The 26,835-nt window shown below is 39.5% G+C and overlaps 3 protein-coding genes across 15 annotated transcripts in view; all 3 read left to right on the plus strand.

Annotated features, from left to right (window-relative positions):
• CFAP70 (cilia and flagella associated protein 70) overlaps positions 1-17,208 on the plus strand; it is a 94,580-nt gene extending 77,372 nt beyond the window's left edge. For 6 of the 11 annotated variants that reach the window (XM_055325243.1, XM_055325245.1, XM_055325246.1 and 3 more), the window contains 6 exons: positions 121-273; positions 980-1,141; positions 3,688-3,777; positions 5,471-5,572; positions 14,552-14,599; positions 16,692-17,207. In XM_055325243.1, the coding sequence (XP_055181218.1) occupies positions 121-273; positions 980-1,141; positions 3,688-3,777; positions 5,471-5,572; positions 14,552-14,599; positions 16,692-16,772 (636 nt within the window). In that variant the 3' untranslated portion in view covers positions 16,773-17,207. Of the gene's footprint in view, positions 1-120; positions 274-979; positions 1,142-3,687; positions 3,778-5,470; positions 5,573-14,551; positions 14,600-16,691 lie in introns of all 11 variants that reach the window. The other 5 variants (XM_055325249.1, XM_055325250.1, XM_055325247.1 and 2 more) reach the window with 5 other exon arrangements.
• A 1,090-nt stretch (positions 17,209-18,298) lies between these two features.
• On the plus strand, positions 18,299-19,889 carry MRPS16 (mitochondrial ribosomal protein S16). Of its 3 annotated transcripts, none has more exons than XM_055324952.1 (3): positions 18,299-18,485; positions 18,911-19,171; positions 19,644-19,889. In XM_055324952.1, exons 1-3 carry the CDS (start codon positions 18,473-18,475, stop codon positions 19,775-19,777), a joined length of 408 nt encoding a protein of 135 aa, XP_055180927.1. In that variant the 5' UTR covers positions 18,299-18,472; the 3' UTR covers positions 19,778-19,889. The 3 variants fall into 3 exon arrangements, with proteins under 3 accessions (XP_055180927.1, XP_055180924.1, XP_055180926.1); XM_055324949.1 differs by lacking the exon at positions 18,299-18,485 and adding an exon at positions 18,492-18,666; XM_055324951.1 differs by lacking the exon at positions 18,299-18,485 and adding an exon at positions 18,674-18,810.
• Positions 19,890-20,040: 151 nt separating this feature from the next.
• On the plus strand, positions 20,041-26,780 carry DNAJC9 (DnaJ heat shock protein family (Hsp40) member C9). Its single transcript, XM_055324948.1, has 5 exons — positions 20,041-22,284; positions 22,420-22,560; positions 23,353-23,607; positions 25,597-25,683; positions 26,033-26,780. Exons 1-5 carry the CDS (start codon positions 22,105-22,107, stop codon positions 26,147-26,149), a joined length of 780 nt encoding a protein of 259 aa, XP_055180923.1. The 5' UTR covers positions 20,041-22,104; the 3' UTR covers positions 26,150-26,780.
• Positions 26,781-26,835: the final 55 nt, after the last annotated feature.

Below are 26,835 nucleotides of genomic sequence, written 5' to 3' on the forward strand. Positions count from 1 at the left end.
GTTGATAATCATTTCATTTCTTATTTGTTATTATCAGGGACATAATATTCAACTGCAAGAGCTAAGATACTGATACAATGCAGCTATTTATATTCCTTATAATCTAATTTTTCCTTATAGTATGTGCACAGAGTGCTTGCACATGAGCTGTTATGCCCTCAAGGAGGCCCCAGCTGTGAGTATTACTTGGTGCTGGCCCAGACACACCTTCTCAAGAAGGACTTCGCCAAGGCAGAGGAATGCCTTCAACAAGCAGCTCAAATGGACTACCTGGTAATAACTTTTGCTAGAACATCTTGAGTATAGTTTGGAGGGAGGCAAGCAGGCTTTCTTAAAGGTGGTGATGCCATATCACAGATAGATTTCTGGTTACCAGAAGTGGAGGTCATCAACTTTCAGTAAACTCATTTATTTTATTCTGTTCGTTTTTCTCAAGCAGTTATGAGTTTTGCAAGGGGCAGAGAAAAGGATAAGGAAGGATACCTCTTTAGGGCAGCCCTAATGGCCCAGCGGTTTGGCGCTGCCTTTGGCCTGGGGTATAATCGAGTCCCATGTCAGGTTCCCTGCATGAAGACTGCTTCTCCCTCTGCCTGTGTCTCTGCCTCTCTCTCTTTCTCTCTCTCTGTCATGAATAAATAAAATAAAATTTAAAAAAAGGATATCTCTTTAGCAGAGAGCTGATCTATTTCAAGTTTTCCGGACTTCTTCTGTTTTCATATTGTGAACATTCTCTTGGTTTGTTTGAATGTTTTTCTTAATATTTACCCCAAAGACAAAATAGTTTTGAAAAATGCAAGAAAGAAATGAGGGGGCAGACCTAGAAAAATACTCCCCCAGCCCAACTAAATGGCCCTCTTTCTAATTGAGTGCTATTAGAAAAAGAAAAGGACTTAATTTAATTTAAATTTTAAACAAAGATCATTAATGTACTTTTAAATACCACCTCACCCCAAGTACTACTTATTCTTTACTTTCTCAGAACCCTAATGTCTGGGGTGTGAAGGGCCATCTCTATTTTCTAAGTGGAAATCACGCTGAAGCCAAGGCATGCTATGAACGAACTATTAGTTTTGTAGTGGATGCTTCTGAGATGCACTTCATCTTCCTGAGACTGGGGCAAATCTATCTGGAAGAGAAAGAGGTGAGGCATAGAGGATGGAGAGTAACCATGTAAATAAATCAAGTCATATTACTCAGCCATTAGAATGACAAATACCCACCATTTGCTTCAATGTGGATAGACTGGAGGGTATTATGCTGAATGAAGTAAGTCAGTCGGAGAAGGACAAACATTATATGGTCTCATTCATACAGGGAATATAAAAAATAGTGAGAGGGATTATAGGGGAAAGGAGAGAAAATGAGTGGGAAATATCAGAGAAGGTGACAGAACATGAGGGACTCCTAACTCTGGGAAATAAACAAGGGGTGGTGGAAAGGGAGGTGTGCGGGGGGATGGGGTGACTGGGTGACGGGCACTGAGGGGGGCACTTGATGGGATGAGTATCAGGTGTTATACTATATGTTGGCAAATCGAACTCCAATAAAAAATACATAAAAACAAATAAATCAAGTCATGATCTGGAACCTGACCACTGTTCAAGCATTAACATCCATCTATGTGGACCAACATAGTAATATGATATTGATACTTTTATATCCAAAGGTAAAGTGACTCAACCAACATCAGATAAACTAGTAATTACTAGAGCAGAATTCAAACCCGGGCAGTCTAATATTGGAGTCTGTAGTTTTAACCATTACGATAGAAAGTTGTGTAGAACACAATAAATGTTGTTGTAGTTAATATTTAAGCTAACTTTCTTTTACTATCAGTATTGGAAACATTCTTAGCTTTACTTAACTAATGGAAAATGTCAAAAGAACTTTTTCAAACTTCTTCCTTAACATAAAGGTTTATATTTAATTCAGCTGAGGCTAACCCCATTCCACAGGGAACTCTAACTTAACTCTATAGCAATTACTCTCCATTTTAGAAATTACCCCAAGACCTTCTAAAAAAATTTTTTTGTCCTCCTCTGATTGACTTATTTCACTCAGCATGATACCCTCCAGTTCCATCCACGTTGAAGCAAATGGTAGGTATTTGTCGTTTTATGGTCTCATTCATTTGGGGAATATAAAAAATAGTGAAAGGGAATAAAGGGGAAAGGAGAAAAAATGAATGGAAATATAAGAAAGGGAGACAGAACATGAGAGACTTCTAACTCTGGGAAACGAACTAGGGGTGGTGGAAGGGGAGGGGGGTGGCGGGTGGGGGTGACTGGGTGACGGGCACTGAGGGGGGCATTTGATGGGATGAGCACTGGGTGTTATTCTATATGTTGGCAAATTGAACACCAATAAAAATAAATTTATAATTTAAAAAAAGAATTTTTTTTTTGTTATGGGAAATTTCAAATACATACAAAGTATGGGGCACCTGGGTGGCCCAATCAGTTAAGCTCTAACTCTCCATCTCAGCTCAGGTCTTGAGCTCAGGGTAATGAGTTCAGCCCCTGCACTAGGCTCCATGCTGGGCATGGAGCCCACTTATAATACAAAAAAAAAAAAAAACCCAAAAAACCTAAATACATACAAAGTAAACAGAATAGTAGAAATGAACCAACATGGACCCATCATCCCATATCAACAATTATCAACATTCTATTTTTTGACTGTGCTTTTGTTTTGACTTCATTCCATTTCTACCCCCAGAACACCCAATTCTCTATTTAAAATAAAACAATAGCAGCAACAAAAAGTTGTGATGCCTTATAATTTAAGTATGAAGGCCCACATAGGCTTGAAAGAGAAAATCACTATTCTAATGTGGTGAAATAAATAAGTTTTCTTTCTGACATCATTGCAAGCTGCATCTGAACCTAGCTTCTGACTTATGTATTCACTAGGCAAGTAATTTCCCTAGGCAAGCAATTCTTAGGCTATTTGCTGAGGCTTACCTATAGTTACATCTCTCATATTGGAGATGCAAGACAAGAAGTGGTCTAATTGGTTTGAAAGTTTGCTTTTTTAGTCTTTCTGAATGTTTCCTGTATTACTCAGCACTAAAAAGAGATAAACTAGCAAACCATGAAGAAATCTAAAGGAAGCTTAAATACATATTAGTAAGTGAAAGTAGCTAATCTGAGAAGACTACATACTGTATAATTCCAACTGTGTGACATTCTGGAAAAGGCAAAACTGTAGAGATAGTAAGGAGATCAGTGGTTTTGAGGGGTTGGGGAAGGGAAGTGATGAATAGATGAAGCAGAGAGGATATTTAGGACAGTGAAAATACTCTAATAATAGATACATGTCATTATATCTTTGTCTAAACCTATAGAATGTATAATGCCAAATGTGACCATGGACTTTAGGTGATAATGATGTATCAATGTAGCTTCATCACTTGTACAAAGGTACCACTCTGATGGGGGATGTTGATAATGGGAGAAGCTATGCATGTGTGGCAGCAATGGGTATATGAGAAATTGCTGTATTTTTCTCTGCTTTTCTGTGAATCTAAAACTGCTCTTAAAAACTTATACTTTTAAAAAAATTGAGTGATCATTTAACTTAGATTGAGATTTTGAGTACAATTACAGAAGCCCCATAATTATCCTAGCAATATAGCATTTGAAACTTCCAGAAGAGCAATAGCTTAGTGGTGCTTTCTTTCTACAGTATGAAAAGGCAAAGAAAACCTATCTGCAAGCCTGTAAGAGATCACCTTCATGCCTTACCTGGCTAGGACTGGGAATAGCCTGTTATCGGGTAAGAAGATGAAGGCTCAAGAATAGGCCTGTCAATACAGCAGACCTTGATTCCTTGGTCTTCCAAGCACCCTGGGAGTTTGTAATGTTGGTGGGAAAAGTTACTTTTCAAAGGTGTTCAGTAAACTAAATAGTTGATCTGTACTATAAAAACAAAACATTCTTTAAAAATCCCACATGTAATCCCTCTCTATTCCTATTCTTACAGCTCCAATTCAAGCCTCATCCCTGCTTTATCTGCTAGGGTGATCTCCTATCTTACCTCAATCCATCTCCCACATTTTTATTAAAGTGGTCTTTAAAATATGCAAATATTATGTTACTCCCCTACTTAAACTCTCCAATGGCTACCCTTTGTTTTAGAATAAAATTCAATATATGATTGATGCCTAGTCTTTAGTTTTATTTTATCTTCCCAAATCTCTCTCTTTTCTCCAGCCATACATGCATACTTAAGAGTTTCCTGACCACACCACACTCTCTTGTGCCTCCATGCCTTCATATATGATATTCCTTTTACCTGGAATGTCTTTCTTCACCTCGTACATCTAATAGACTCCTATTTATCTTTCAAGATTCATTTTAGTAATGTTTCCTCTCAAAATCTGTCCTTTAATTCCAGGGTAGAATTATTCCCATTTTCCTCTGTCCCTCCACTAGATCTATATATGCTTTTATTATAGAAATGTTTATTCTGTATTGTAACTATTTATGTGTTTGGGCTTTCATTTTGTTTTATTTTATTTTTTTTACATATGTGTCAGTGAACTCTTTGAGGGGTTGTATTTTATCTTTTTATTCACTTACTTAGCATACTACCTGTCACAGAATAAATCCTTAGCAAGTATAATTGATTGAATAATATTGGTTGAATAATGAATCAATATATTGATTCAAAATTGAATCAATATCTTAGAGACATTTAAAATGTGGACCAAAATATGGGCATTGGTGAAAGGCCATTCTTCATATTGTCTCAGGTCTAGAAACTCATAATTGTCTTTTCAAAACAGAAAAAACCAAAGAGCTACTCTACTGGGGAGAGGAGTGCCTTATTTCTTCCTTAGGTAATCCTTTGGAAAATTTTACAAAATTTTGATATCCCTATGTCCAGAGGATAGTGAGCATTCTAGAGCCTGAATATTGTACTGATTGCTCAAGATTGTACTATTAATAACTAATATTAGCATTTTGACTGGCTGATAGGACTTTAACCTTAAGAAAGGGATGCACAATGTAAAGGAAGAAACAATAAATGGATCTGACAGCCTACTGTGTTTGGGGAATACACTGAATGATGCATACACAATAGTGAATACTTCTGGTTTTCCAGTTCTGGCACCTGAAGCTCATGGATGCCTTGATGGAACTTCTGTAGAGGGAAGGCGGGAGAGAGGGATGTCAGTTGAGAGCCTAGCAGGCAGGACTCCAGATTTCCCTACCTGGATTTTTAATCCAAGTTCTTATTTTAACAGGTTCATATATTGGGCTACCACATAAGATTTTGTTTGAAGAAAGAGTTCTGAGCTAAAAATTTTATTTTTTTCTGAGCTAAAAATTTTAAAAACTGAAAACTGTTTGTATAGGTCACATTACCACTATTATTTGGACATAGTGTTTTAAGCTAAACTAACTCCAGCTGGCTTAAGGGAAACCTGCTCTGGCTTAACTCACACTTTTCTTTTTCTATCAAGTTGGAGGAGCTTACAGAGGCTGAGGATGCTCTCTCTGAAGCCAATGCATTGAACAACTACAATGCTGAAGTGTGGGCATATCTGGCTCTGGTCAGCCTGAAAGTGAGTGTTTATTAACCTTACACAATGCCCTTTTAGGGCAAAGATATGAGGAAGTAAGTAAATGGTCATCAATTCATGATAGTTGAGGTTTAACGAGCTTTAGATTTGGTCATTATACTGATGATGAAGGAGGGGCCCAGTCTGAGAAGCACTTGGAATGTGCTCAAAAAAATGATATATTCACATGTGTTTGTCTGGAAAGGGGATTGTAGAAATGAGAGCTAGCCATTTGGGCTTGTTGGTCACAGGTGAGCAGGAGTGGGATGGGCCAGGGCTTATTGCCAGCTGGGGTTCTTTTTTTTAAAATTTATTTATGATAGTCACACACACACACACACACACAGAGAGAGAGAGAGAGAGAGAGAGAGAGAGAAGCAGGCTCCATGCACCGGGAGCCTGACGTGGGATTCGATCCCGGGTCTCCAGGATTGTGCCCTGGGCCAAAGGCAGGCGCTAAACCGCTGCGCCACCCAGGGATCCCAACCAGCTGGGGTTCTGGGTTGGGTGGGCTCCCTGTGGCATTTTCAAGCTGCTCTGCAGGCTCCAGGCAGGGTGTGCATCCCCTTCCTCAATATGAAGTATATGATAATCAGAGTATGACCTAGGGTTGGGGTCAGGAAAGATGAATCAAGGAGTCATTTTGACTTTCAAACCTTATTATTTAAGAAACTCATTTTGTAAGGCTATAGCTTCATAGATTGTGGTTCCCCTGATGGGTCTGAGTAAAGTAAATTGAAAACCTTCTGGAACCTAGATTTCATTAAGAACATTAGTGATTCATATGAAGAGGTCAAAATATCAACATTTACAGGAGTTTGGAAGTTGACACAGCCTTCATGGATGATTTTTGAGCCATTTAAGTCTTCACTGGAGGAAGAAAATGCAGATTTGGTGAAAACAGCAAGAGAACTAAAATTATAAGTGGAGCCTGAAGAGGTGACTGAATTGCTATAATCTCATGAAAAAAACTTTCACAGATGAGGAATTGCTTCTTATGAATGAGCAAAGGAAGTAGTGTCTTGAGATGGAATCTACTCCTGGTGAAGATGCTGTGAAGGTAGTTGAAATAACAACAGAGGATTTAGAATATTATACAAACTTAGTTGATAAAGCAGTGGCAGGGTTTGAGAGGATTGACTCCAATTCTGAAGGAAGTTACTGTGAGTAAAATACTATCAAACAGCATCACATACTACAGAGAAATCATTCATGAAAGGAAGAGTCAGTTGATGTGGCAAACTTCATCACTGTCTTATTTTAAGAAACTACCACAACCACACCAAATTTTACCAACCCTCACCTGATCCATTAGCAGCCATCAACATTAGGGCAAGACCCTCCACCAGCAAAAAGATTACAATACACTGAAAGCTCGGATGATTCTTAATATATTTAGCAATAAAGTATTTTTAAGTTAAGGTACATATATTGTTTTTTTTTAAATGTGATCTAGCATTGCTCACTTAATAGACTACAGTATAGTGTAAACATAACTTGTATATGTACTAGGAAACCAAAAAATCCATTTGGCTTGCTTTATTGTGATATTCACCTTATTGCGCCTGGATCTGGAACAAAGCCTGCAATAGCTCTGAGGGATCCCTGTGTACTGAAGTTCTACCATGGCAATAACACACATACACACACAAAAGAAATTGGAGGAAAAGGATTAAAAGGAAGTTTAAAAACTGAAAGATATAATAAAATGTTTCACTACTGAAAGAACAGACCAAAAAACAAAAACAAAGAATGGTGGTTACTGTTGGGGGGAAAAGTTGGGGAACAGAGTAGATAGGGACAGGGTTAGCAACCCCTCTTAAAGTATATCTTAGGGGCACCTGGGTGGCTCAGTTGGTTGAGCATCTGCCTTCTGCTCAGGTCATGATCCCAGTCTTGGGATCGAGTCCCAAGTCTGACTTCCTGCTGCGGGAGGGGGGCCTGCTTCTCCCTCTTCCCCTCCTCCACTCATGCTCTCTCTCTCAAATTAATAAATGAAATCTTTTTAGAAAATGTATATTTTATTATATCCTTTTGATTTTTTATTATGTATATAATCTATTCAATAAAGATTAACACAGAAGAAGTGGATTTGAAAGGTTGCTTCATAAAAGATTAACATAAAAAAATCAACATGAAAATCAAATACCATCAGGAACAGCCAATTTGAAAGTCTAACTTTAAAAATCCCATTTAGGATTTGTATGGGTAAAAGCATAAAACTTTATCGCAATGTATAAAGGAAGATCTAATATAGATATTATGTTCATTGACAGGAAAGTTTCAATAACATAAAGTTGAGAAAATTTCCCCAATATCTAATTTTAATACAATTCCAATAAAAATAATAACAGGTTTTTGTTTTTTTTTTAGGAACTTGATCAAGTAACACTAAAATTCATTTGCCCCATAAAGGCCAAAATATAGCAATGACAATATGGACAGGGTAATAAGGAGTGAAGGTTTTTCTATGAATTATCAAGCCTTATAATGAAGCTCTAATAATTAAAACTCAGTGGTATTAGTGTAGCGATAGGAAAGTGGAACAGAATCGCTAGACAGAAGAAGACCCACATATATATGGAAACAAGTTTTGATTAGATTTTGATTATTCAAAAATAATTGGGATAGCCTAGGAATTTATCCTGAAACTATTCCTCCAACAACTAAAAACTATACATGCAAAAGATATTGATTACAATATTATTGCAATTGCAAAATATTGTAAACAACATACATAGGACAATATTTGAATAAACTATGTTATATCCACAAATGGAGTACTATGCTGCTGAAAGAAATAATGGAGAAGATCTCTATGAACTGATATGGAGTGATTTCCAGGATATATTTTTCAATAAAAAAAAAAACACTAACGTGCAAGATTTTCTATAGTACATTACCCATTTGTATAAAAAAGAAGGAAAAAAAGAAATCATATACATATTGGCTCACTTGTGCAAAAAAAAAAAGAAAAGAAAAAAGAAAAAAGGAAGAAAAAACCAGAGATTAATGAGAGTGTGTTCTATAGTTCATGGGCAGACATAGGGTAGAAGGAAGGGAGAGAATGCGGGGGTGACCCTTTGTACCTCTTTGTTACAGATCTGACTTTTGGAACCATGTTAGTTTCATTTTTTTTTTAATTTTTTATTTATTATTTATGATAGTCACAGAGAGAGAGAGGCAGAGACACAGGCAGAGGGAGAAGCAGGCTCCATGCACCGGGAGCCTGACGTGGGATTTGATCCTGGGTCTCCAGGATCATGCCCTGGGCCAAAAGCAGGCGCCAAACCACTGCGCCACCCAGGGATCCCTGTTTCATTTTTTTTTTAAAGAAACAAAATCAACAAGAAATGGGGAGATTGTATAATATCATAACAACAAAACAAAACTACTTCCCATGAATAGCATAATAATACTGAAGGTGGGAAAAAGAGAACTAACTTAAGATACTTTTGAAAGATTATTTGAAATATATACTTTCAGACTAAAGAGAAAAAACTCCTCTATACAAATATTGGATTCCAGTTATTAAGCTGTTTTTTTTTTTTTCGGAGTCAGGTGTTAGCAGTTCTGAAATTACTAAGTATTCTATGATTTTCCAAATAAGAGATTATATTGTGGGTAACGGGAGCTAAGTGTCTCATTGTCAGAGGAGTTACAAATATGGAAACCAGGAAGATTGAATGATCTTGGAGGGTTAGAATTGAAGATATAAGCTCAAATTTGATGGATTTTATAAATAGATATTATATATAATTGGGGGATGCATGGGTGGATATACCTAGTGCTCAGGTCTTGAAAATCTAAAAATTGGAGTCCATTAAAAGGAACTAGGAAATTTGCCCAGTTTATAAAAATAAAAGAATCATAGGCTTATTTGAAATGGCTGATTTTAGAACTGGGATAGGGAAAATCAAGATGAGACCGGAATTTCTTGTTGGAGCAAAGTAAAAAGTGCTCAAAGATTGAGACATAACAAAAACACAAAGGGAAAAAACAAAGGAACTGGCTGGCCTAAAGGGGAGTCCCCACTGTCAAGGATTACAAATGAGAATCTATGAGCCCACAGTAATATAATTGAACAAATAAATGAATGGTAGAGAAGAAAGCTTATAGTGAAAGGCCAACTATTAAATGAGTAAGGAATTAAGGAATTAGAAAATCACAATTTGGAAACGACCATAATAATATTTAAGGAATAGTCACCAATGTATCCTGAAATTATGGATGTTTTTATGGAGTAAGAAGATCTTTACAGTCTCAAAGCATTTCCCCATGAGATATTTATTTTTTTCTTTTTTTTTGATATTTATTAATTATAAAGGGGAACATAGTGAGGTTATAGTAGAAAAATGTAGCAGATAACAATCTAAACAAAGGATCAAGGTTACCATCACCAGTATTGGGATAAACAGCATGTACCTCCTGAAAGGATGCAGCACAATGTCTTTTTTGTGGTATTCTTGGCAAAAGTTCAGAACCTGACATAATCATGAAGAAACATCAAACAAATACAAATTGAGGAGTATATTACAATTACTGTCCTTGATGCTCTTCAGAGCTGTTCCAGATTAAAAGAAAGGCTGAGGACGTGAATTTTGAATTCAAGGCATGATGCTAGATTTTATTTTGCTATAAAACACATTTTGGGGGAGCGCCTGGATGGCACAGTTATTTAAGCATCTGACTCAGTTTCAGAGCAGGTCCTTATCCCAGGGTTGTGGGATTAGGCCCTGCATCAAGCTCTGCACTTGGGTTGGAGTCTGGTTGGTATTCTCTCTCCCTGTCCCTCTTCCCCTCCTGCTTGTGTTCTCCTCCCGTTCTCAGTCTCTCTCTCTCTAAATAAATCTTTAAAAAAAAAAAAGACATTTTGGGGATATTTAGAAAAAATCAGAATGAGGTATATAAATGAGACAATAGTATTATATTTGTACTAATCTGCTGATTTTGATAATTGTTCTGTGGCTGTGTAAGAGACTATCCTTGAAAACACATACCGAAGTCTAAAATTGCATCATTCTGCAATTTACTTTCAAATGGTTCCAGAAAAGTTAAAATATATACTTATGTGTGTGTATGTGTGTGTACAGAGAGAATTATTCATGTAACTTTTATTTAACCTGAAATTATGTCAGAGAAAGGGGATTCATTAATATACTGCAAATTAACACCACATTACATATCCACTAGAATGGCTTAAATCAAAAACATTAACAATACCAAATATTGACAAGGATATGGAGAAACTGGGACCCTCATACATTGCTGGTGGGGTTACAAATTGGTACGGCCACTTTAGAAAAGTTTGGCAGAGTCTTAAAAAGTTAAACATACACTTACCATATATCCAATGATTCCATGTCTCTATATATAGCCAAGAAAAGTGAAAACATATGTCCACACAAAGATTTCTGTATTTCATTGCAGCATTTAATAACAAAGACTGAAAACATTCCAAATGTCCATCAGTGAATTGATAAACAAATGTTGTATATGTATACCATGGAGTACTACTCAGCAATAAAAATGAAATTCTGGGGACACCTGGCTGGCTCATATAGTAGAGCAAATGATTATTGATCTTAAGGTTGTGAGTTCAAGCCCCATGTTGGGTGTGGAGTCTACTCAAGAAAAAAATGAAATTATGATTTATGTAACAGCCTCAAAAACACTATGTCAAGTAAAAGAAGCAAGGCACAATAGATCATATGTTATTTTATTTAATTTATAAGAATGTAGGGAAACTATTGAGATAAAAAAGATCCCTAGTCCCCTAGGGCCAAGGGTGGCATTTGGGATTGGCTGCAAACAGGAATGAAGGAACTTTTTGGGAGTGATAGAACTCTTCTAAAATTGGATTGTGGTGATGGTTGCACAATTGAACCATAAAATTAGTGAATTTTATATGTAAATTATACCTCAATAAAGCTATTTTTAAAAACTATAGAGCCCCCCAAAATGAGGAACAAATGGATTATTCAATAAATACTGATTGAGCAACTGGCTTTCCATATGGAAAAAATTAGTTCCCTACATCACACCAAATACACACACACACATAAACACACACTTCCAGCTGGTTTAAAGGCCTAAATCTTAAAATTTTAGATTGCTTAGAAGAAAATACAGAGAATACCTCTATAGCCTCAAGGTATGCAAGCTTTTTCATGACCATAAAAGCACTAGCCAAAAAAAAAAAAATAAAATATCAATAAATTAACAGCTTTAAAGTTGGAAACTCATGCATAACAAGACACTAAAACCTTAAGGACTTTATTATAAATACTTACAACATTTTAAACATTGTATTTAAATTCAATTAATTAACATATAATGCATTATTGGTTTCAGAGGTGGAGGTCAGTGATTCATCAGTCTTGTATAACACCCAGTGCTCATTACATCACATGCCCTCCTTAATGCCCATCTCCCAGTTATCCTGTACCCCACCCCTTCCCCTCCAGTGACCCTCAGTTTGTTTCCTATGATTAAGAATCTCTTATGATTTGTCTCCCTGTCAGATTATGTCATTTTTTATTTTTTCCTCTCTTCCCCATGATCCCATTTGGTTTCTTAAATGCCACATGAGTGAGATCATACAATTATCTTTATCTGATTGACTTAGTTTGCTTAGCATAATATCCTCTAGTTCCATCTACATGACTGCAAATGGCAAGATTTCTTTTTTTTGATGACTGAGTAGTATTCTATTGTATATATATGCCATATCTTTATCCATTCATCCGTCGATGGACATCTGGGCTCTTTCCATAATTTGGCTGTTGTGGACATTGCTGCTATAAACATTGGGAAGCAGATGCCCCTTCAGATCATTGTATTTGTATCTTTGGGGTAAATACTCAATAGTGCAATTGCTGGGTTGTAGGGTAATACTTGTAACATCTATAACAATTACAGTTTATAGAGTTATATAATATAGCTACTATATAAATACGTCCTGCAATAAGGGAAAAAAAATCTTTCAATCTGATTGAAAATTGGTCACGGGTCACCTGGATGGCTCAGTCAGTTAAGCGTCGGACTCGATTTTTGGCTCAGGTCACGATCTCAGGGTCGTGAGATCAAGCCCTACTTCGGGCCTTGTGCTGGGTGTGGAGCCTGCTTGGGGTTCTCTCTCACTCCCTTTCCCTCTTCCCCCTCTCGAAATAATTAAAAAGAAAGGAAAATGGTCACAGGATAGGAATATGCAGTTTGCTGAAGTAGAAATCATAACAGTTAGTAAACGTATGAAAAGAAGTTCTGCCTCACTTGTAATCATGAAAATGCTATTTAAAATGACAATGTGATAAGGCACCTGGGTTACTCAGTCAGTTAAGCGTCTGCTTTCAGCTCAGGTCATGATTGCAGGATTGAACCCCTGCTCAGCAGAGCCTGCTTCTGCCTCTCCCTCTGCCTCTCCCCTCCACTGGTGTGCTTTCTCTCTCTCTCAAACAAATAAAATATGTTTTTAAAATGCAATGTGACAGGAATTCACACCCATCAGACTGGCAAAAATTAGTCTGATATTATCAACATTAATAAGGATTCTCATAATTGCTAGTGCATATAAATTGGTGCAACTACTTCAAAGTGCAATATGGTATTATTTACACAAATTCATAGCTACAACTTAGCAATTTTATATCTAGACACATTTCTAAGAAAAATACCAGAAGACATGTACAAGAATGTTTACTGTAGCATTTTCCATAATAGCAAAAAAAAAAAGTCTTTTCAAAATTGTTTTGGCTGTTCTGGATTCTCACGTCATTTGGATTTCTGCCTTCCTGTGGCAGAAGTGAAACAAAGATAATAGTACAGGAAAGGAAGATGTGCTAGAAAATGAACTGAAATTCCATGAACTTCAGGTGAGAAAATCTTTGAAGTGTGGATATTATAGGAAGGTCTTTTAAATAATGAAAGTTTTGTGAACTAGTAAAAATTTTCCATGAACTAGCACTGATCAGGAAATTAAACTAGATATTCACTAACTTTCTTTCTAGCCTGAACATTCTATACTTTTCATATTTGTTCAATATTCTGTTATGCATGTAGTTCATATTTATGTATTCCCAAGTGACACTGCATACGCGAACTTGGTAAGCACAAACTTGTTAAGTATAATAGTGAATTCATATTTTTCTCATTTAACTCCTAGATGAGCGCTTCATGCAAAGAATAACTGGGAGCAATATTTAGTGTCCTCATCCTATATCCAGATCAATGTGGAAGGAATTCGTCTCTGCTTTTTCTAATGTATAAAGGCAGGATAAAACATAATATAGTTAAAAACTTGGACTCTGGAACCAGGCTGTTTTTGTTTAAACGTAGCTCCTCCACTTATTAGCTTCATAACTCTGGGAAGTTACTTAACCTCTCTGTGCCTACGTATTTCCATCTGTAAACACAGAATTATAAATTTTTTCTCCTAGAGTTGTTTTGAGGATTAGGAATGAAAGTATGTAAAGGACTTAAAACAATGTAAGCACCTAAAACAAAGTAAACCACAAAGTAAGCATTATATATATTTTAGCTATTATGAACAGAATGGCTTCAATCCTGAGAGAGACAAGTGATTCATGAGGCTTTTGGGGACAGGGGGAGATGAGAGACCAAGTTCTCTTTAAGCTTGTTTTCATTTTTAAAATTTTATTGTTTTTTTTATTGTATTATTATTTTTTAATGTAGGCTCCACACCCAATTTGGAGCCCAGTGCAGGGCTTAAACTCACAACCCTAAGATCAAGACCTAAGCTCGAGTCAGACGCTCAACTGACTGAGCTACCTAGTTGCCCCTCTTTAAACTTTTTGAAATGAATATATATATATATATATATAATATATATATTATATATATATATATAATGGAAAAGATTATTAAGAAGGTATGGAATCCTGTTTTGGTAGAAATGTTTGTGGCAACGTCCTTTCCCACCATAGTGTTTATAATAAATCATGAGCTGCTGTTCTTTTTTTTCAGGCTGGACGGCAACTGGAAGCTGAGCAGGCCTATAAGTACACAATGAAGGTATGATACAGATGCCCCTGAAGTTTGTACTGTATGAAGGTTGGAAAACTAGGAGGAAGATGCTGGCTTAGTTCAGGACTTTACAGCATTTCAGGATGTGAATATTTTCCAGAGGCTTTTTTTTTAAATTTTTTAGATTTATTTATGATACAGTCACACACACACACACACACACACACAGAGAGAGAGGCAGAGACACAGGCAGAGGGAGAAGCAGGCTCCATGCACCAGGAGCCCGATGTGGGATTCGATCCCGGGTCTCCAGGATCGCGCCCTGGGCCAAAGGCAGGCGCTAAACCGCTGCGCCACCCAGGGATCCCCTCTAGAGGCTTTTCTTCTCATCTTTGCCATTATTATACAGCTGGTGGGTTTGGAATAACCCATATATTACTATGGGGGATCTTTTTTCTACCTCTTTAGAGAATTTGGTTTAATGGAAAGATAAATAGCAAGGGAGGCAGTAAGCCTGAATTATGGTCCTAGTTTTGCCACTAACTTTACTCTGTTATCTTCTTTCAGCCTCATTTCATCTTCATTTCAGCCTCATGTTTCTTCTTTCAGCCTCATTCACCAGACTGAAAGTACTGGTCAGCAAACTTTGTATAAAGGGCAAAATAATATTTTAGGCTTTGTGGGCTAAACTGTCTCTATTGCATCTACTACCCTCTGTCCTTGTAGTCCAAAGGGAACCACAGACAACACATAAACAAATGAGCATGACTGTATTTCAAACAAGTTTACTTAACAAAAACAGCAAGCTAGATTTGGCTCATAAGTAGTAATCTGCCAATCCCCGGCAGAACGTCTATTCTATTATGAATCACAGTTTACAATTGGTGGCTTAAACAAATTAGGAATTTTATTTTTCTCATCTACTGAAAAGCCCAGGGCTGGTACCAGAGCTCCACAATGTCACCAGGAGACCCAAACTCTATAGCTTTCTGCTCCACCAGTCATAGCATGCTGTCCCCATCCTTCATAGTTGCAAGACAGCCATTGTAGCTTAAGCCACCATATACATGTTTCAAGCACAATAAAGAACAAAAGGGAGGCAAGAACAAAGAGGATATGCTACTAGCTATTTCACCTCCCTTTAGGAAGCAATGACTTTACAGGAATAAAAGATACAGCATAGGGAATATGGTCAATGGTATTGTAATGTATTGTAATAGTGTTGTGTGGTGACAGACGGTAGCTATACTTGTGAACATAGCATAATGTATAGACTTCAGAATCGTATGTTGTGTACCTGAAACATGGTGTGTCAACTATACTCATATAAAAAAGGATGTTTAATTCACATGTAAAGAAAATCATTTTCAGAGAAAAGAATCTACTTTTGAAAAAAAAAAAAAAAAGCAATTACTTTAGTTTACATTTAATTGGCCACAATTGGGGATCCCTGGGTGGCTCAGAGGTTCAGTGCCTGCCTTTGGCCTGGGGTGTGATCCTGGAGTCCCGGGATCGATTCCCGCGTTGGGTTCCTGGCATGGAGCTTGCTTCTCCCTCTGCCTGTGTCTCTGCCTCTTTCTCTATGTTTATCATGAATACATAAAATCTTTAAAAAAAAATTGGCCACAATTGGTTGTAAGACTACCTCTAGCTCTAAAAGAAGAAAATGGAGTTTAGAGGGCTGCATTCCTGCCCTGAAAAAAATGATTTTGTTAGTAAGAAAGAAGAGAGTGGGTATTCACAAGGCAACTAGATATTGCTACTACACATTTAGAGTCTAAAATTAAATTCAGATCTAGTATCTTTGATTCCGATGACTTGCCAAATTATAATATTGTAGTCAAAATAGACTGGGTGATGAGAACAATTTAAAAATACTTTATTAAAATTATTTAACAAAAAAATACATAAACTGCGAATGTTCATACAACTTGCATTTTCATAAAGTGAACATGTCCATGTAATCAATCAGCCCTGAGTTCTGAGGTTCTTTTAATGGAGTTATCATGAAAAAGGGCATATAGGAAGAGCCCAATCTCATGCCAAGGAACTATATTCTTTAACTATGGTCCAGTAAATGATAGGTCTACACATAGATATATCACGTATGGTATGTATCCTCTCCTTCCTTCTCATGCAGCTGAAACTAAAAGATGAGACTCTGCTTGCAGAGATCCACATGGTACAGGAGACAGTTGGCTTTGGAAATCCATCTTTTTGACCTCCTTCCAGCTGAAGAATGTTCTGTATGGGACTCGGAGCTCCTTTCCTTCCCACAGAAATTAAACTCTGGACGTCGTGAAAAATAAGGGTTGGGGATGGAAAATACTGTAAGCAGAAACCCATTCATTTACTTCCGTTGGCTGTCTTATTGAATGGCTGTTACTGGATATTTTACAGGTTGACACTAACTGGATGACAATAAAAAGATTCAAAATTCACCAGTGTGGTTCTGCAGTTAATTAAGGTCTACTGAGCTATATGTAAGAATGTATTTATTTACATAGTTAAGGTAAAGTGGGTTCATTATTAGGGTTTCTGGTAAAAGCCTATCAGGATCACTCCTGTAAGTCAACTACTAAGGTCTCTTGCTAGGTTCACTTCTTGGAACTTGAGAATTAAGGCATCAATTTCTAGGTGGTTCCAAAGGAGAGTGCTATGCTGGATCACTGTATTAAAACACATTAGTGGTGGCCAAACTCTGGACCCAATGTTGAAAAGAGCTGGACAGAAGTCTTTGTTGAGGATGGAGGTACGGACTACCTCTCACCACGGTTACCTTCGCGGATCTAAATCACAAGGGCTCCAAGAAGAGTCCATTAACTTATAATAGATGCAAACCTCAAATGAGGCCAGTATTCTAGGGCTAATGACAAAGGAACTATCCCCCTGGATGACTGCAGAGCAAAACCAGAAATAAAGACTCCTCCTCCTTAATTTTTTATTTTATTTTTTTAAAATTTTTTTTAATTTTTTAATTCATTTATGATAGTCACACACAGAGAGAGAGAGAGAGAGGCGCAGAGACACAGGCAGAGGGAGAAGCAGGCTCCATGCACCGGGAGCCCGACGTGGGATTCGATCCCGGGTCTCCAGGATCGCGCCCTGGGCCAAAGGCAGGCGCCAAACCGCTGCGCCACCCAGGGATCCCCCTTAATTTTTTAAAGACGGTGCAGATAATATGACGGAGACCTGGGAGACCAAGTGAGAGGCATTTTAAATACAGAAGAATAAAATAAACCTTCCAATCATTTACAGTCCTCGTAACGGACTTGGCTCTAACGCCGCTTCCTTTAAGAGGCCTTCCGGAAGCACCAAGGAGGCTTCAGGCTGCCGCCCCGTCTCCTGCCCCAGGACTGAGTACTGACCACCTTTACGGCCTCTGGTGTCATCGCAGCGCCTCCCCACGTGACCGAGGGCTTCCAACCGGCGGGAACCGCGCCCCCTCAGCCTGGCGTTCGGAGCTATGGCTCTAGCCAGGTGCGCGGAACACGTGCGCTGGAGGATGGATTTGTGGAGCACTTTAGCCCTTCGGGCCGCTCCCCGGGATCCTCCCGATACCGCTCGCTCCGCCAGGAACCCAGAGTCTAGCGAAGGCCGACAGCGCCCACACAGGTTTGTTCACGCTTCCACCCCAGCGACACGCAGGTTACAGCGCGACTTTTTTGCGGCAGTTTCGGTTCGTTAGGGTTCACGGCGTTGCATTATGGGAAATATAGGGGCGGGAAAGCGGAAGGGGCGGGGCAAGTGGATCCTGCGCCTCCCGCTCCGAGGCTCTAGGGCTGGGGCCGCAAGGGGCTGAGGTTCGGGTTGTCGCGGTGTGGCCGTCTCCGCGTTGGTCCTCCGCCCCGCCCGACGGGCGGCAGCGCGCTCGGAGGCGCGGCAAGGGGCGCACGGGCGTCGGCGCCCGCCGGCTGCACCATGGTCCAGCTCAGTGAGTGACCTTCCGGGCGGTCGCGGGGGCCGGGAGCAGGGGAGCCGATGAAGCCGCTCTCCTAGGCGAGCTGGAGGCAACCCGAACCTGCAACGGCCGCACTGCCTTATGTCTGTCCGTCGCCTTAGGTTTTTCTCACTGAATCCTTCCCGAAAGTCTGTAAGTGGCATTCAGTTGGCAGGTGAGGCAGCTGAGGCGCCGCCGTGGTCTCTGTTACACGGCCGGCTGGTGTGGAGCGGCTTGAGGCGGTCCCTCTGGCTGCAGTGCATGGGAGGAGCTTCACCAGGACGTAGTAGCCAAGCCGGGTCGACAATAATGGGTGGATGTAAGGATGCTCCAGTCGAGGAAGGGGCTTATTTTATCTGCCTCATTTTGTTCCTCTTATGTTCTCGGTTCCTGTGTCCTAACGACTTCTCTCTCTGCAGCTCCTGTCCTGCGCAAGGCCTACCACGGGGGCCACTTAACCATCCGCCTTGCCCTGAGCGGCTGTACCAACCGGCCTTTCTACCGCATTGTGGCTGCTCACAACAAGTGCCCCCGGGATGGCCGTTTCGTGGAGCAGCTGGGCTCCTATGATCCCCTGCCCAACAGTCACGGGGAGAAAATCGTTGCTCTCAACCTAGAGCGGATCCGGCATTGGATTGGCTGTGGGGCCCACCTCTCTAAGCCTGTGGAGAGGCTTCTGGGTAACTCAGCTCTAGATTTGCTTCATTGAGGGGATTTTAAATTGAAGTCCGTTTCGGAATAAGAGTTAAGAGTGACTTTCGTTACCTCAGGCTGCTCAGGGCTAGAGTGAAAACCGGAGTTGTGATCTAATTATCATTTTGACTGGAGACCTCTTTTGTGGGCTGTTTTAGGAGACTTCGGTGAATGGGATTTTGTATTGAAAATAGTAATAGTTTTTCTTGAATGAATATCTGTCTTTTTTTTTTTTTTTTTTTCAATTCAGGACAATAGGAAGTAACATCCATTGTCTCCTTGTAGTAAATGGAGGGGAAGGACTGGGGGAAGAGATAAGACAGTTTGGCAAGAGAGGAGCATGTTTTAAATCCATGCCGCAGGTCAGGTCTCTGTTAGACCTCGGCTCTGTAAGGCTAAGCTCCCAGGGAAACCCTGCTTATACCATGTTATAATGAATGAAAATCCTGTTGCTTTTAGGTCTTTCTGGCTTTTTCCCTCTGCATCCCATGATGATCACAAATGCTGAGAGGCTGCGAAGGAAACGGGCACGTGAAGTCCTCTTAGCATCTCAGAAAACAGATACAGAGGCTACAGAAACAAAAACAAGCTGACTTCAGTGAGCAGAGAACATTGGGAGAAAGGTCAAAGCCCTCTTAAAACACCTGTGCAGAACTCTTAGTTTTATTAGATTTGGAGGTCAATAAATGGGAGTTTTCTGAGTCACGCATGCTCTTCTGGCCTGGCTTGAGCACGACTCAGGGAGAGATTTGTTCTTTCTGACATAGAGCTGGTCTAGGTACTAATTAGCTTTTTCAGCCTTCATCTGGAAGAGACAGTGGCTCTGGGGTGTGCTGGAGATGAGCTGGGCCTTAGAACTCTTGGACAACTTTACAGTCTGCTGCTTTCTAAGACTTCCCCGTTTGAAAGCTCCAGCCAGCCTGTCCATGATCCATCCTTGCAATTTCTTCCTTAATCATTTTTGGTCATCCCACTAGCTCAAGAATATAGTTACTTTGCTTATTAATATTTTGTGTGTGTATGTGAAATTGTAGATTTACATTTTCTTGTTTGACTCAATCTCAGATTTACAAGGGTAGATTTTTTATGAGCTTATAAGCTATGATAGCATACTTAAGAATGAGAAACTAGAAGAAAGGTAATATTGAACAATACCTACATACATTTTTGACCCTTTACAACTAAGATTATTTGTGAAGATTATAAGGTATGAAAGTGGGAAAGATGGTCTCCCTTTGTATTGATGGGAGATTGAGGTTCAGGGGTGGAAACATGCCCAACGCCATCTATTTTGATTTGGGCAGAGCTAAGATTCAGACCCCAATACGCATACCTGGAGAGGCCTTTCCAACATATTATATGGTCGGGGGCAGGATTGGTGTGAGGTGAATAAAGATGAGGGGCTTTTCAAAAGTCCACTTAAAAAGCCAATGATATGAGGTTTAGGTGTTGTGAGTTTGGTAACATACATGACTGGCTGTGGCCTAAGCCCAAAATGTCACATCTGCTTCATCAGAATTGCAGGACAGTCACAAGCATGGATTACAGGGTTTTTGTGCACACTCTAGATAATACAGATTTCAAATTCTGGCATAAGACTAGGATGTAGAAAATTTATAGAGGAGATACTAAAGCCCTATCAATGTACCAACTTATTTTATTCTCTGGGTTTTATATACTGAGAACAGTTACCAACCATAATGAGTCAAGTCTCTCCCAAGGTTGTCACTGGTTGGCCTCCCTTGCACTGATGGGACTTCAAAGGCAGGGCAAGAACAGCTGACTACCTGGATTTGATCTTGGATCTGGGAAAGAAGAATGCTATGAAAACTATGGGCACTCTGGAAGTTAAAAATAATGTACTCTAGAGAGTTTAAGATCTTTGGATAAACTAGTTGCTAGAGCAGAGAATGATCATGAAAAGCACTGACCAGTAATGGGAACTGCTGGGAAATGGGTTAAGGTATTTTGGACTACCGAGTTTCCACCAACTCGGTATTCACTTTGTGCCCTGGTCTGTCTTTCCCCTGTGATGTGTATAGACATACTCCCTGTATGAGCTCATCCTGTCCCTGATTTCCAATTTTCTCTAGCTCTATGCTTGCTTTGCATCACCTGGCACAGTTTCTCACCATCTTCGTTGATTACATCAGCTTACTTATGTTTCAAATCCAACATGCTCAAACCCAGCTCTGCACTTTAGAAAGCATTAAAAAAAAAAAAAAAAAAACCTTCAGCAGCTTTATTTTTACTCAGATGAGGGTTTGGTCATGTTTCCTTAACCAAAGTGGAAGGTGATAAGGAACTGGAAGGTGAATGGGAATGATTCTGTAATAAATGTTACAATTTTTAAAAGACTAGTATTTTGTGCTTTTAGTTTAGGCTTTTTTCTTGCAGGAATTAGGGAAGAGTACTTACCTAGCAGTCCCAAGCTGTAGGTCTTAGAGTTTGTGTGCTCTTGTCAGGATCATTGAAAAAGAACAACGTTGAACCATGTCAGCTCTTCAAATGTCGGTGTTATGAACTTTTTTACTTAAAAAAGGGCAAACGGCAATGTATGGTTTAGACTTAATATGGACATGCCATCTATTGAATGAGCTGCTGCACTGGGACACCGGGGGGAAGATAATCGCCAGATTTCTTAAGGGGAGGAGGGTGCAGCGGCCCCGACTCCTCCTCAGCTACCCAACACGCGAGGCCCCGCCCGCCGCTCGGACCTTCGGTTAAGTTCTGGCCATGCCCTCGCTTGCAGCTGCCGTAAAGTGCGACGTCGTGGCCACGCCCTTCCGGCGCTTCTTGTGACGCAGCTGCTCCGGGTTGTTTTTTTGCGCGGGAAAAGGAGGCAGTCTGAACCTCTACCCAGTGTCGCAGAGGTCGGCGGTTCTAGCGGAGGTTGCGGCGCCCTCCCTGGCTGCCGGCTATGGGGTTGCTGGAGCTGTGCGAGGAAGTGTTTGGCACCGCCGACCTGTACCGAGTGTTGGGCGTGCGGCGAGAGGCCTCGGACGGCGAGGTCCGACGGGGCTACCACAAAGTGTCCCTGCGGGTGCACCCGGACCGGGTCAGCGAGGACGACAAAGAGGACGCCACCCGCCGCTTCCAGGTACGCGAGCCCCGGCTCCGCTGGCTGCCTGGGTTTCTCTCGATCTCCTGGCCTGGTGTTTTCTAATCTTTATTTCTCGCAGCGCGGTTTCAGCGAAGGATGCAAGGGTGACTTTTGGATGCTCTTTCCTCGCAGATCCTCGGGAAAGTCTATTCTGTTTTGAGCGACAAAGAGCAGAGAGCGCTGTACGATGAGCAGGGAACAGTGGACGAAGATTCTGATGTGCTTAACCAAGATCGGGACTGGGAGGCCTATTGGAGGTTACTTTTTAAAAAGGTAGAGGAGTCTGGAGGTTTCTTTGATTATTCCAGTCAGTCATTCGTTAAACAAACGATATATTGAAACGCTTTAAAGTATTGCATTTTGTGTTGTGTAGGAATGAGGAATTTGTTTCATTTTCAAATACAGATAAATATGTATACACACACGGGCAAGTATTTCTCAGGAAATAACACATTTGAAAAAGAATAAATCACACATACATTTACTGAAATGAGTATTTAATTTCCTGCTGATGTAGAGCAAGTGTAGTGAAAAAGGTGAGGGTTTTTTATTTTAAAAGATAATGCTCCAGGGTCGCCTGGGTGGCTCAACGGTTTAGCATCTGCCTTCAGCCCAGGGCGAGATCCTTGAGTCCTAGGATGGAGTCCCAATCCGGCTCCCTGCATGGAGCCTGCTTCTCTCTCTGCCTGTCTCTCTCTCTCTCTCATGAATAAATAAATAAAATCTTTACCAAAAAAAAGATAGCGCTCCATTTTACATATCTCTACCTGTAAGTCCTGAGTTGTTCTGGGAAACTTCACATAACTTTTCCTGGTCTGTAGTTTAGTAGTTGTGAAGATTGGGGGGAGAATTCTGGAAAAACTTTGGCATGGAAAGCGTGGTTCCAAAAAAAAAAAAAAAAAAAAAGTGGTTCCTTGCAACAAATTCAACTCAAGCCACTGTTGTACTTGGGAAGAAACATCTCAATACCTAAATCTAGTTTTACTAGTATATTTTTTATTTAAAATAAAATTCTCAATAAAATAAAATTCTCACAGTTAAAGTATATATCTCTTGTTTGTCCAGATATCTCTAGAAGACATTCAGGCTTTTGAAAAGACCTACAAAGGCTCTGAAGAAGAGCTGGCAGATATTAAACAGGCCTATTTGGATTTCAAGGGCGACATGGATCAGATCATGGAGTCTGTGCTGTGCGTGCAGTACACAGAAGAACCCAGGATAAGGAATATTATTCAGGAAGCCATTGATGCTGGCGAGATCCCCTCCTATAATGCCTTTGTCAAAGAATCAAAACAAAAGATGAATGCAAGGAAAAGGAGGGTAAGATTTTGAATGCTGTTAATTATTTATATCTTGATTGCTTTTAAAAATAATGTGAAGGTATTTACAATAATAGAAATAAATTTAAGATTATTGAGATGAGAGTAGGGATTAACTCTATAGTTATATAGCTCTTTTCTTAATAAAATGAGCATACCAGTTCATCAAGAGCAACTTTTTCCCCTAGTATGTTGTGCTCAAGAAGATTTTGCTATGTGGATTGTTTAATTAATATCATCTTAAGATAGCACTGAAATATTCTTCATATGGGCCAGTTCTTTTAGCTTTTTAATGGCATTGCTCAAAAAGTAATGGAGTCCAGATACAAAGGGTGGACAGTGGTTCTCAGTTAAGAGACAGGGAGAGGGTGGCTAAAACTTTTTTTTTGACTCTGTCTTGTGCATACAGATTTTCTTTTGTTTTTGTCCAGATTGATTCTTGAATTGGACCTAGAACATACATTTTTTTAAACAAATGATTTAGTTTATTTTGATGAAAGTGTCTTCCCAAACAAGCTTTGAGAGGAACACTTGTGAAGAATCAAGAATTGTGGCTTCTGTATCTTATTAAACTGTGGAATTGGTGAGGGTAGGAATGATGGCAGAGAAAAGGAGCTTAAGGATAGACAGCTGAGTTCTGGGAGGGCGTGGATTCAAGGTAGCAAGCGATTGTGTCTTGTGGGGAAGACCAGACTGGGACTGAAGTAACCATAACCTGGCTTTCCCAGTAGGAGCTCAGTGGAGAGCAGTCTAAGAATTTAGATCTCTGGTGGGTACCTGAGGTGGGTTTCTTATTTTGTATGGCTAAATTGGAGGTGGAGGTAGTTCTGCAGTTTTGATTCAATATACTTACAGGGGGAAGCTGGTGTGTGTGTGTGTGTGTGTGTGTGTGTGTGTGTGTGTGTGTGTGTGTGTAGGCCCAGTGGAATGTATATCAAGATTATCATTTTTGGGGGTGCATCATGACTGGTTCAGTCAGTAGAGCATGTGGCTCTTAATCTCAGGGTTGTGAGTTCAAGCCCCACTTTGGGCATGGAGCCTAGTTTAAACAAAAAAAATCATCATTTTGGCTCATAGGCTACATCTGTTTAGGCCCATGCTGACAGTTTAAGTTGATAATCATTTTCTCTGGTGAAACTGAGTACAACTGTATCCAATAATAGGATAGATACTAGCTTGAAGCTTCCAGAGAGTTGGGGGCAAGCAAATGGCATAGTTTTTAGAGAGACTCCAGCAAGCCTGGGGAGTTAGGTATGCAGTATTAAAAGAAAGAAATTGAATACAAGGACTGAAAGTAGACAATGGAAGCTCTGTCCTTCTATCGGACTAACAAAATCCTAATGTATCACCATTTCTAGTATTAATAGCATTCATTGCTATTAGAAAATTTACTGGGGTTTGGAACCTGTTATAGTGTTGTTGAAAGAACGAACAAAACCATTATCTTTCCCAAGGTATTCTCGTGGTATTTTGCAATCCAGTGCCCTAGGAAAATTTGGCAGAAGGTGGCTTTGAAACTAGATAAAGAAAGGTAAAAACTGAATTCATTAGTGTTTATCCTACTTGGGAATTTTAAAGCAGGGTTAATCCCAAGGTACTGCCACTCATTACATGTAGTAAAAAGTGGGTTTCCAAAGGAGAGGAATTTGAGATGCCTGTATCCTGGCAACATTTTTTAAGGCATCCTTGGTTAAATGACCCTTCCTGGCTCTCTGGCATTTTGTTTTCGTTCTTATCACCATGTGGTTAATGAATTCTAAGCTACTTGCTACCAAAACGGGAAAACTCAAATGTTTATTGGAATCAGAAGATCTACTGCACATGCTCAGTGTTGTCTTTTAATGAATGACATATTTATGCAGTTGTGTCCTCCTTACCTATATAATCCTCAAATTGAAAGGTTCTTACCATAGATTTGCTTTGGGGAAAGAGTGTATATTTTTAGTATATGTTAAGTTGCTATGGAGTCTCACATGAGTTTCTGTTTTAGGCTCAGGAAGAGGCTAAAGAAGCAGAAATAAGCAGGAAGGAGTTGGGCCTTGATGAAGGAGTAGATAACTTGAAAGCAATCATTCAGGTAAACTTGGCAGATTGTCTTTGAAGGTTGTCACTACTTTCATGTTCTGATTTACTATTGATACTTTCTTTAGTGTATGATGTTGTGGGTATTTTGTTTGCTTCTTTTAAGACATTCATGTACCATGTTTTCATCCTTTTAAAGTGTGTAATTCAGTGGCTTTTAGTATATTCATCTAGTTGTATAACAGCACTAATTCCAGAACATTTTCATCACCTTAAAAAGAAACCCTTTGCTCATTAGCTGTCATTGCCTATTCTCCCTTCCACTAGCCTCTGGCAACCACAGAGTATTTTTGTCCCTGGATGGCCTTGTGTTTTGAAAGCTTGTGTTTTAACTTCTTAAACAGAGCAGACAAAAGGATCGGCAAAAGGAAATGGACAGTTTTCTGGCTCAGATGGAAGCAAAGTACTGCAAACCCAAACGAGGAGGGAAAAAAACGCCTCTCAAGAAAGAAAAGAAATAATGGAATTTTCTCATCAAAAGCCCTTAGGTATTCATTGGTGCCATTGTAGGCAAGGTACAGTCAAGATTTGAAGACAAAAGTCAGCCCTGCCCTTGAGAAAAGTTGTCTTTCCAGCCTAAATTATTGAGGTCAACTCTGTAGACAAAGCAGAATCTCAGCCTGATTTTGGTAATCCTAGAAATCCTGATACTTTTTGAGGTCCTGTATGAAGGAATTTGGTGGTGATTTTTGAGGGAGTGGGGGAGAGTAGTGTACTTCCTGGCAGCACTTGTCTCTGTTGGATCTTCTGTACAAGGAACTCTTGTCTAGAATGTGGGTTTGTCCCGTACTGCCTTTAGCAGTTGTCATTTTGCAGGAGTGTGCATACAGCTGCAGAGCATTGAGTAGTGTGTGTGTGTTAATTAGAACAGTAACTCTAGCTAGAACGCTTTCAAAACACTTGCTAGATATGTCTATCAGATGTTTGCCATTTTGCTTTCAGGGTTAATATCCTTGAATAGATCCTCTCCTTTTTGTTTTATGAAGCCAGGTTTTATACTCTTCACTTGAAGTATAGGAGAAACAGATGTTAAGATTACTTCATGTGTCTTTGTAAGACTTATACATGATGAAATAAACAAGTTAAAAATGACTCTTAAGTTCTGAGGTCTTTTAAATGATCTCAGTGATCATTTAAACTATGATTT

The sequence above is a fragment of the Nyctereutes procyonoides genome, unplaced genomic scaffold (assembly GCF_905146905.1).
Source record: "Nyctereutes procyonoides isolate TBG_1078 unplaced genomic scaffold, NYPRO_anot_genome, whole genome shotgun sequence".
NCBI classification, from domain to species: Eukaryota; Metazoa; Chordata; class Mammalia; order Carnivora; family Canidae; genus Nyctereutes; species Nyctereutes procyonoides.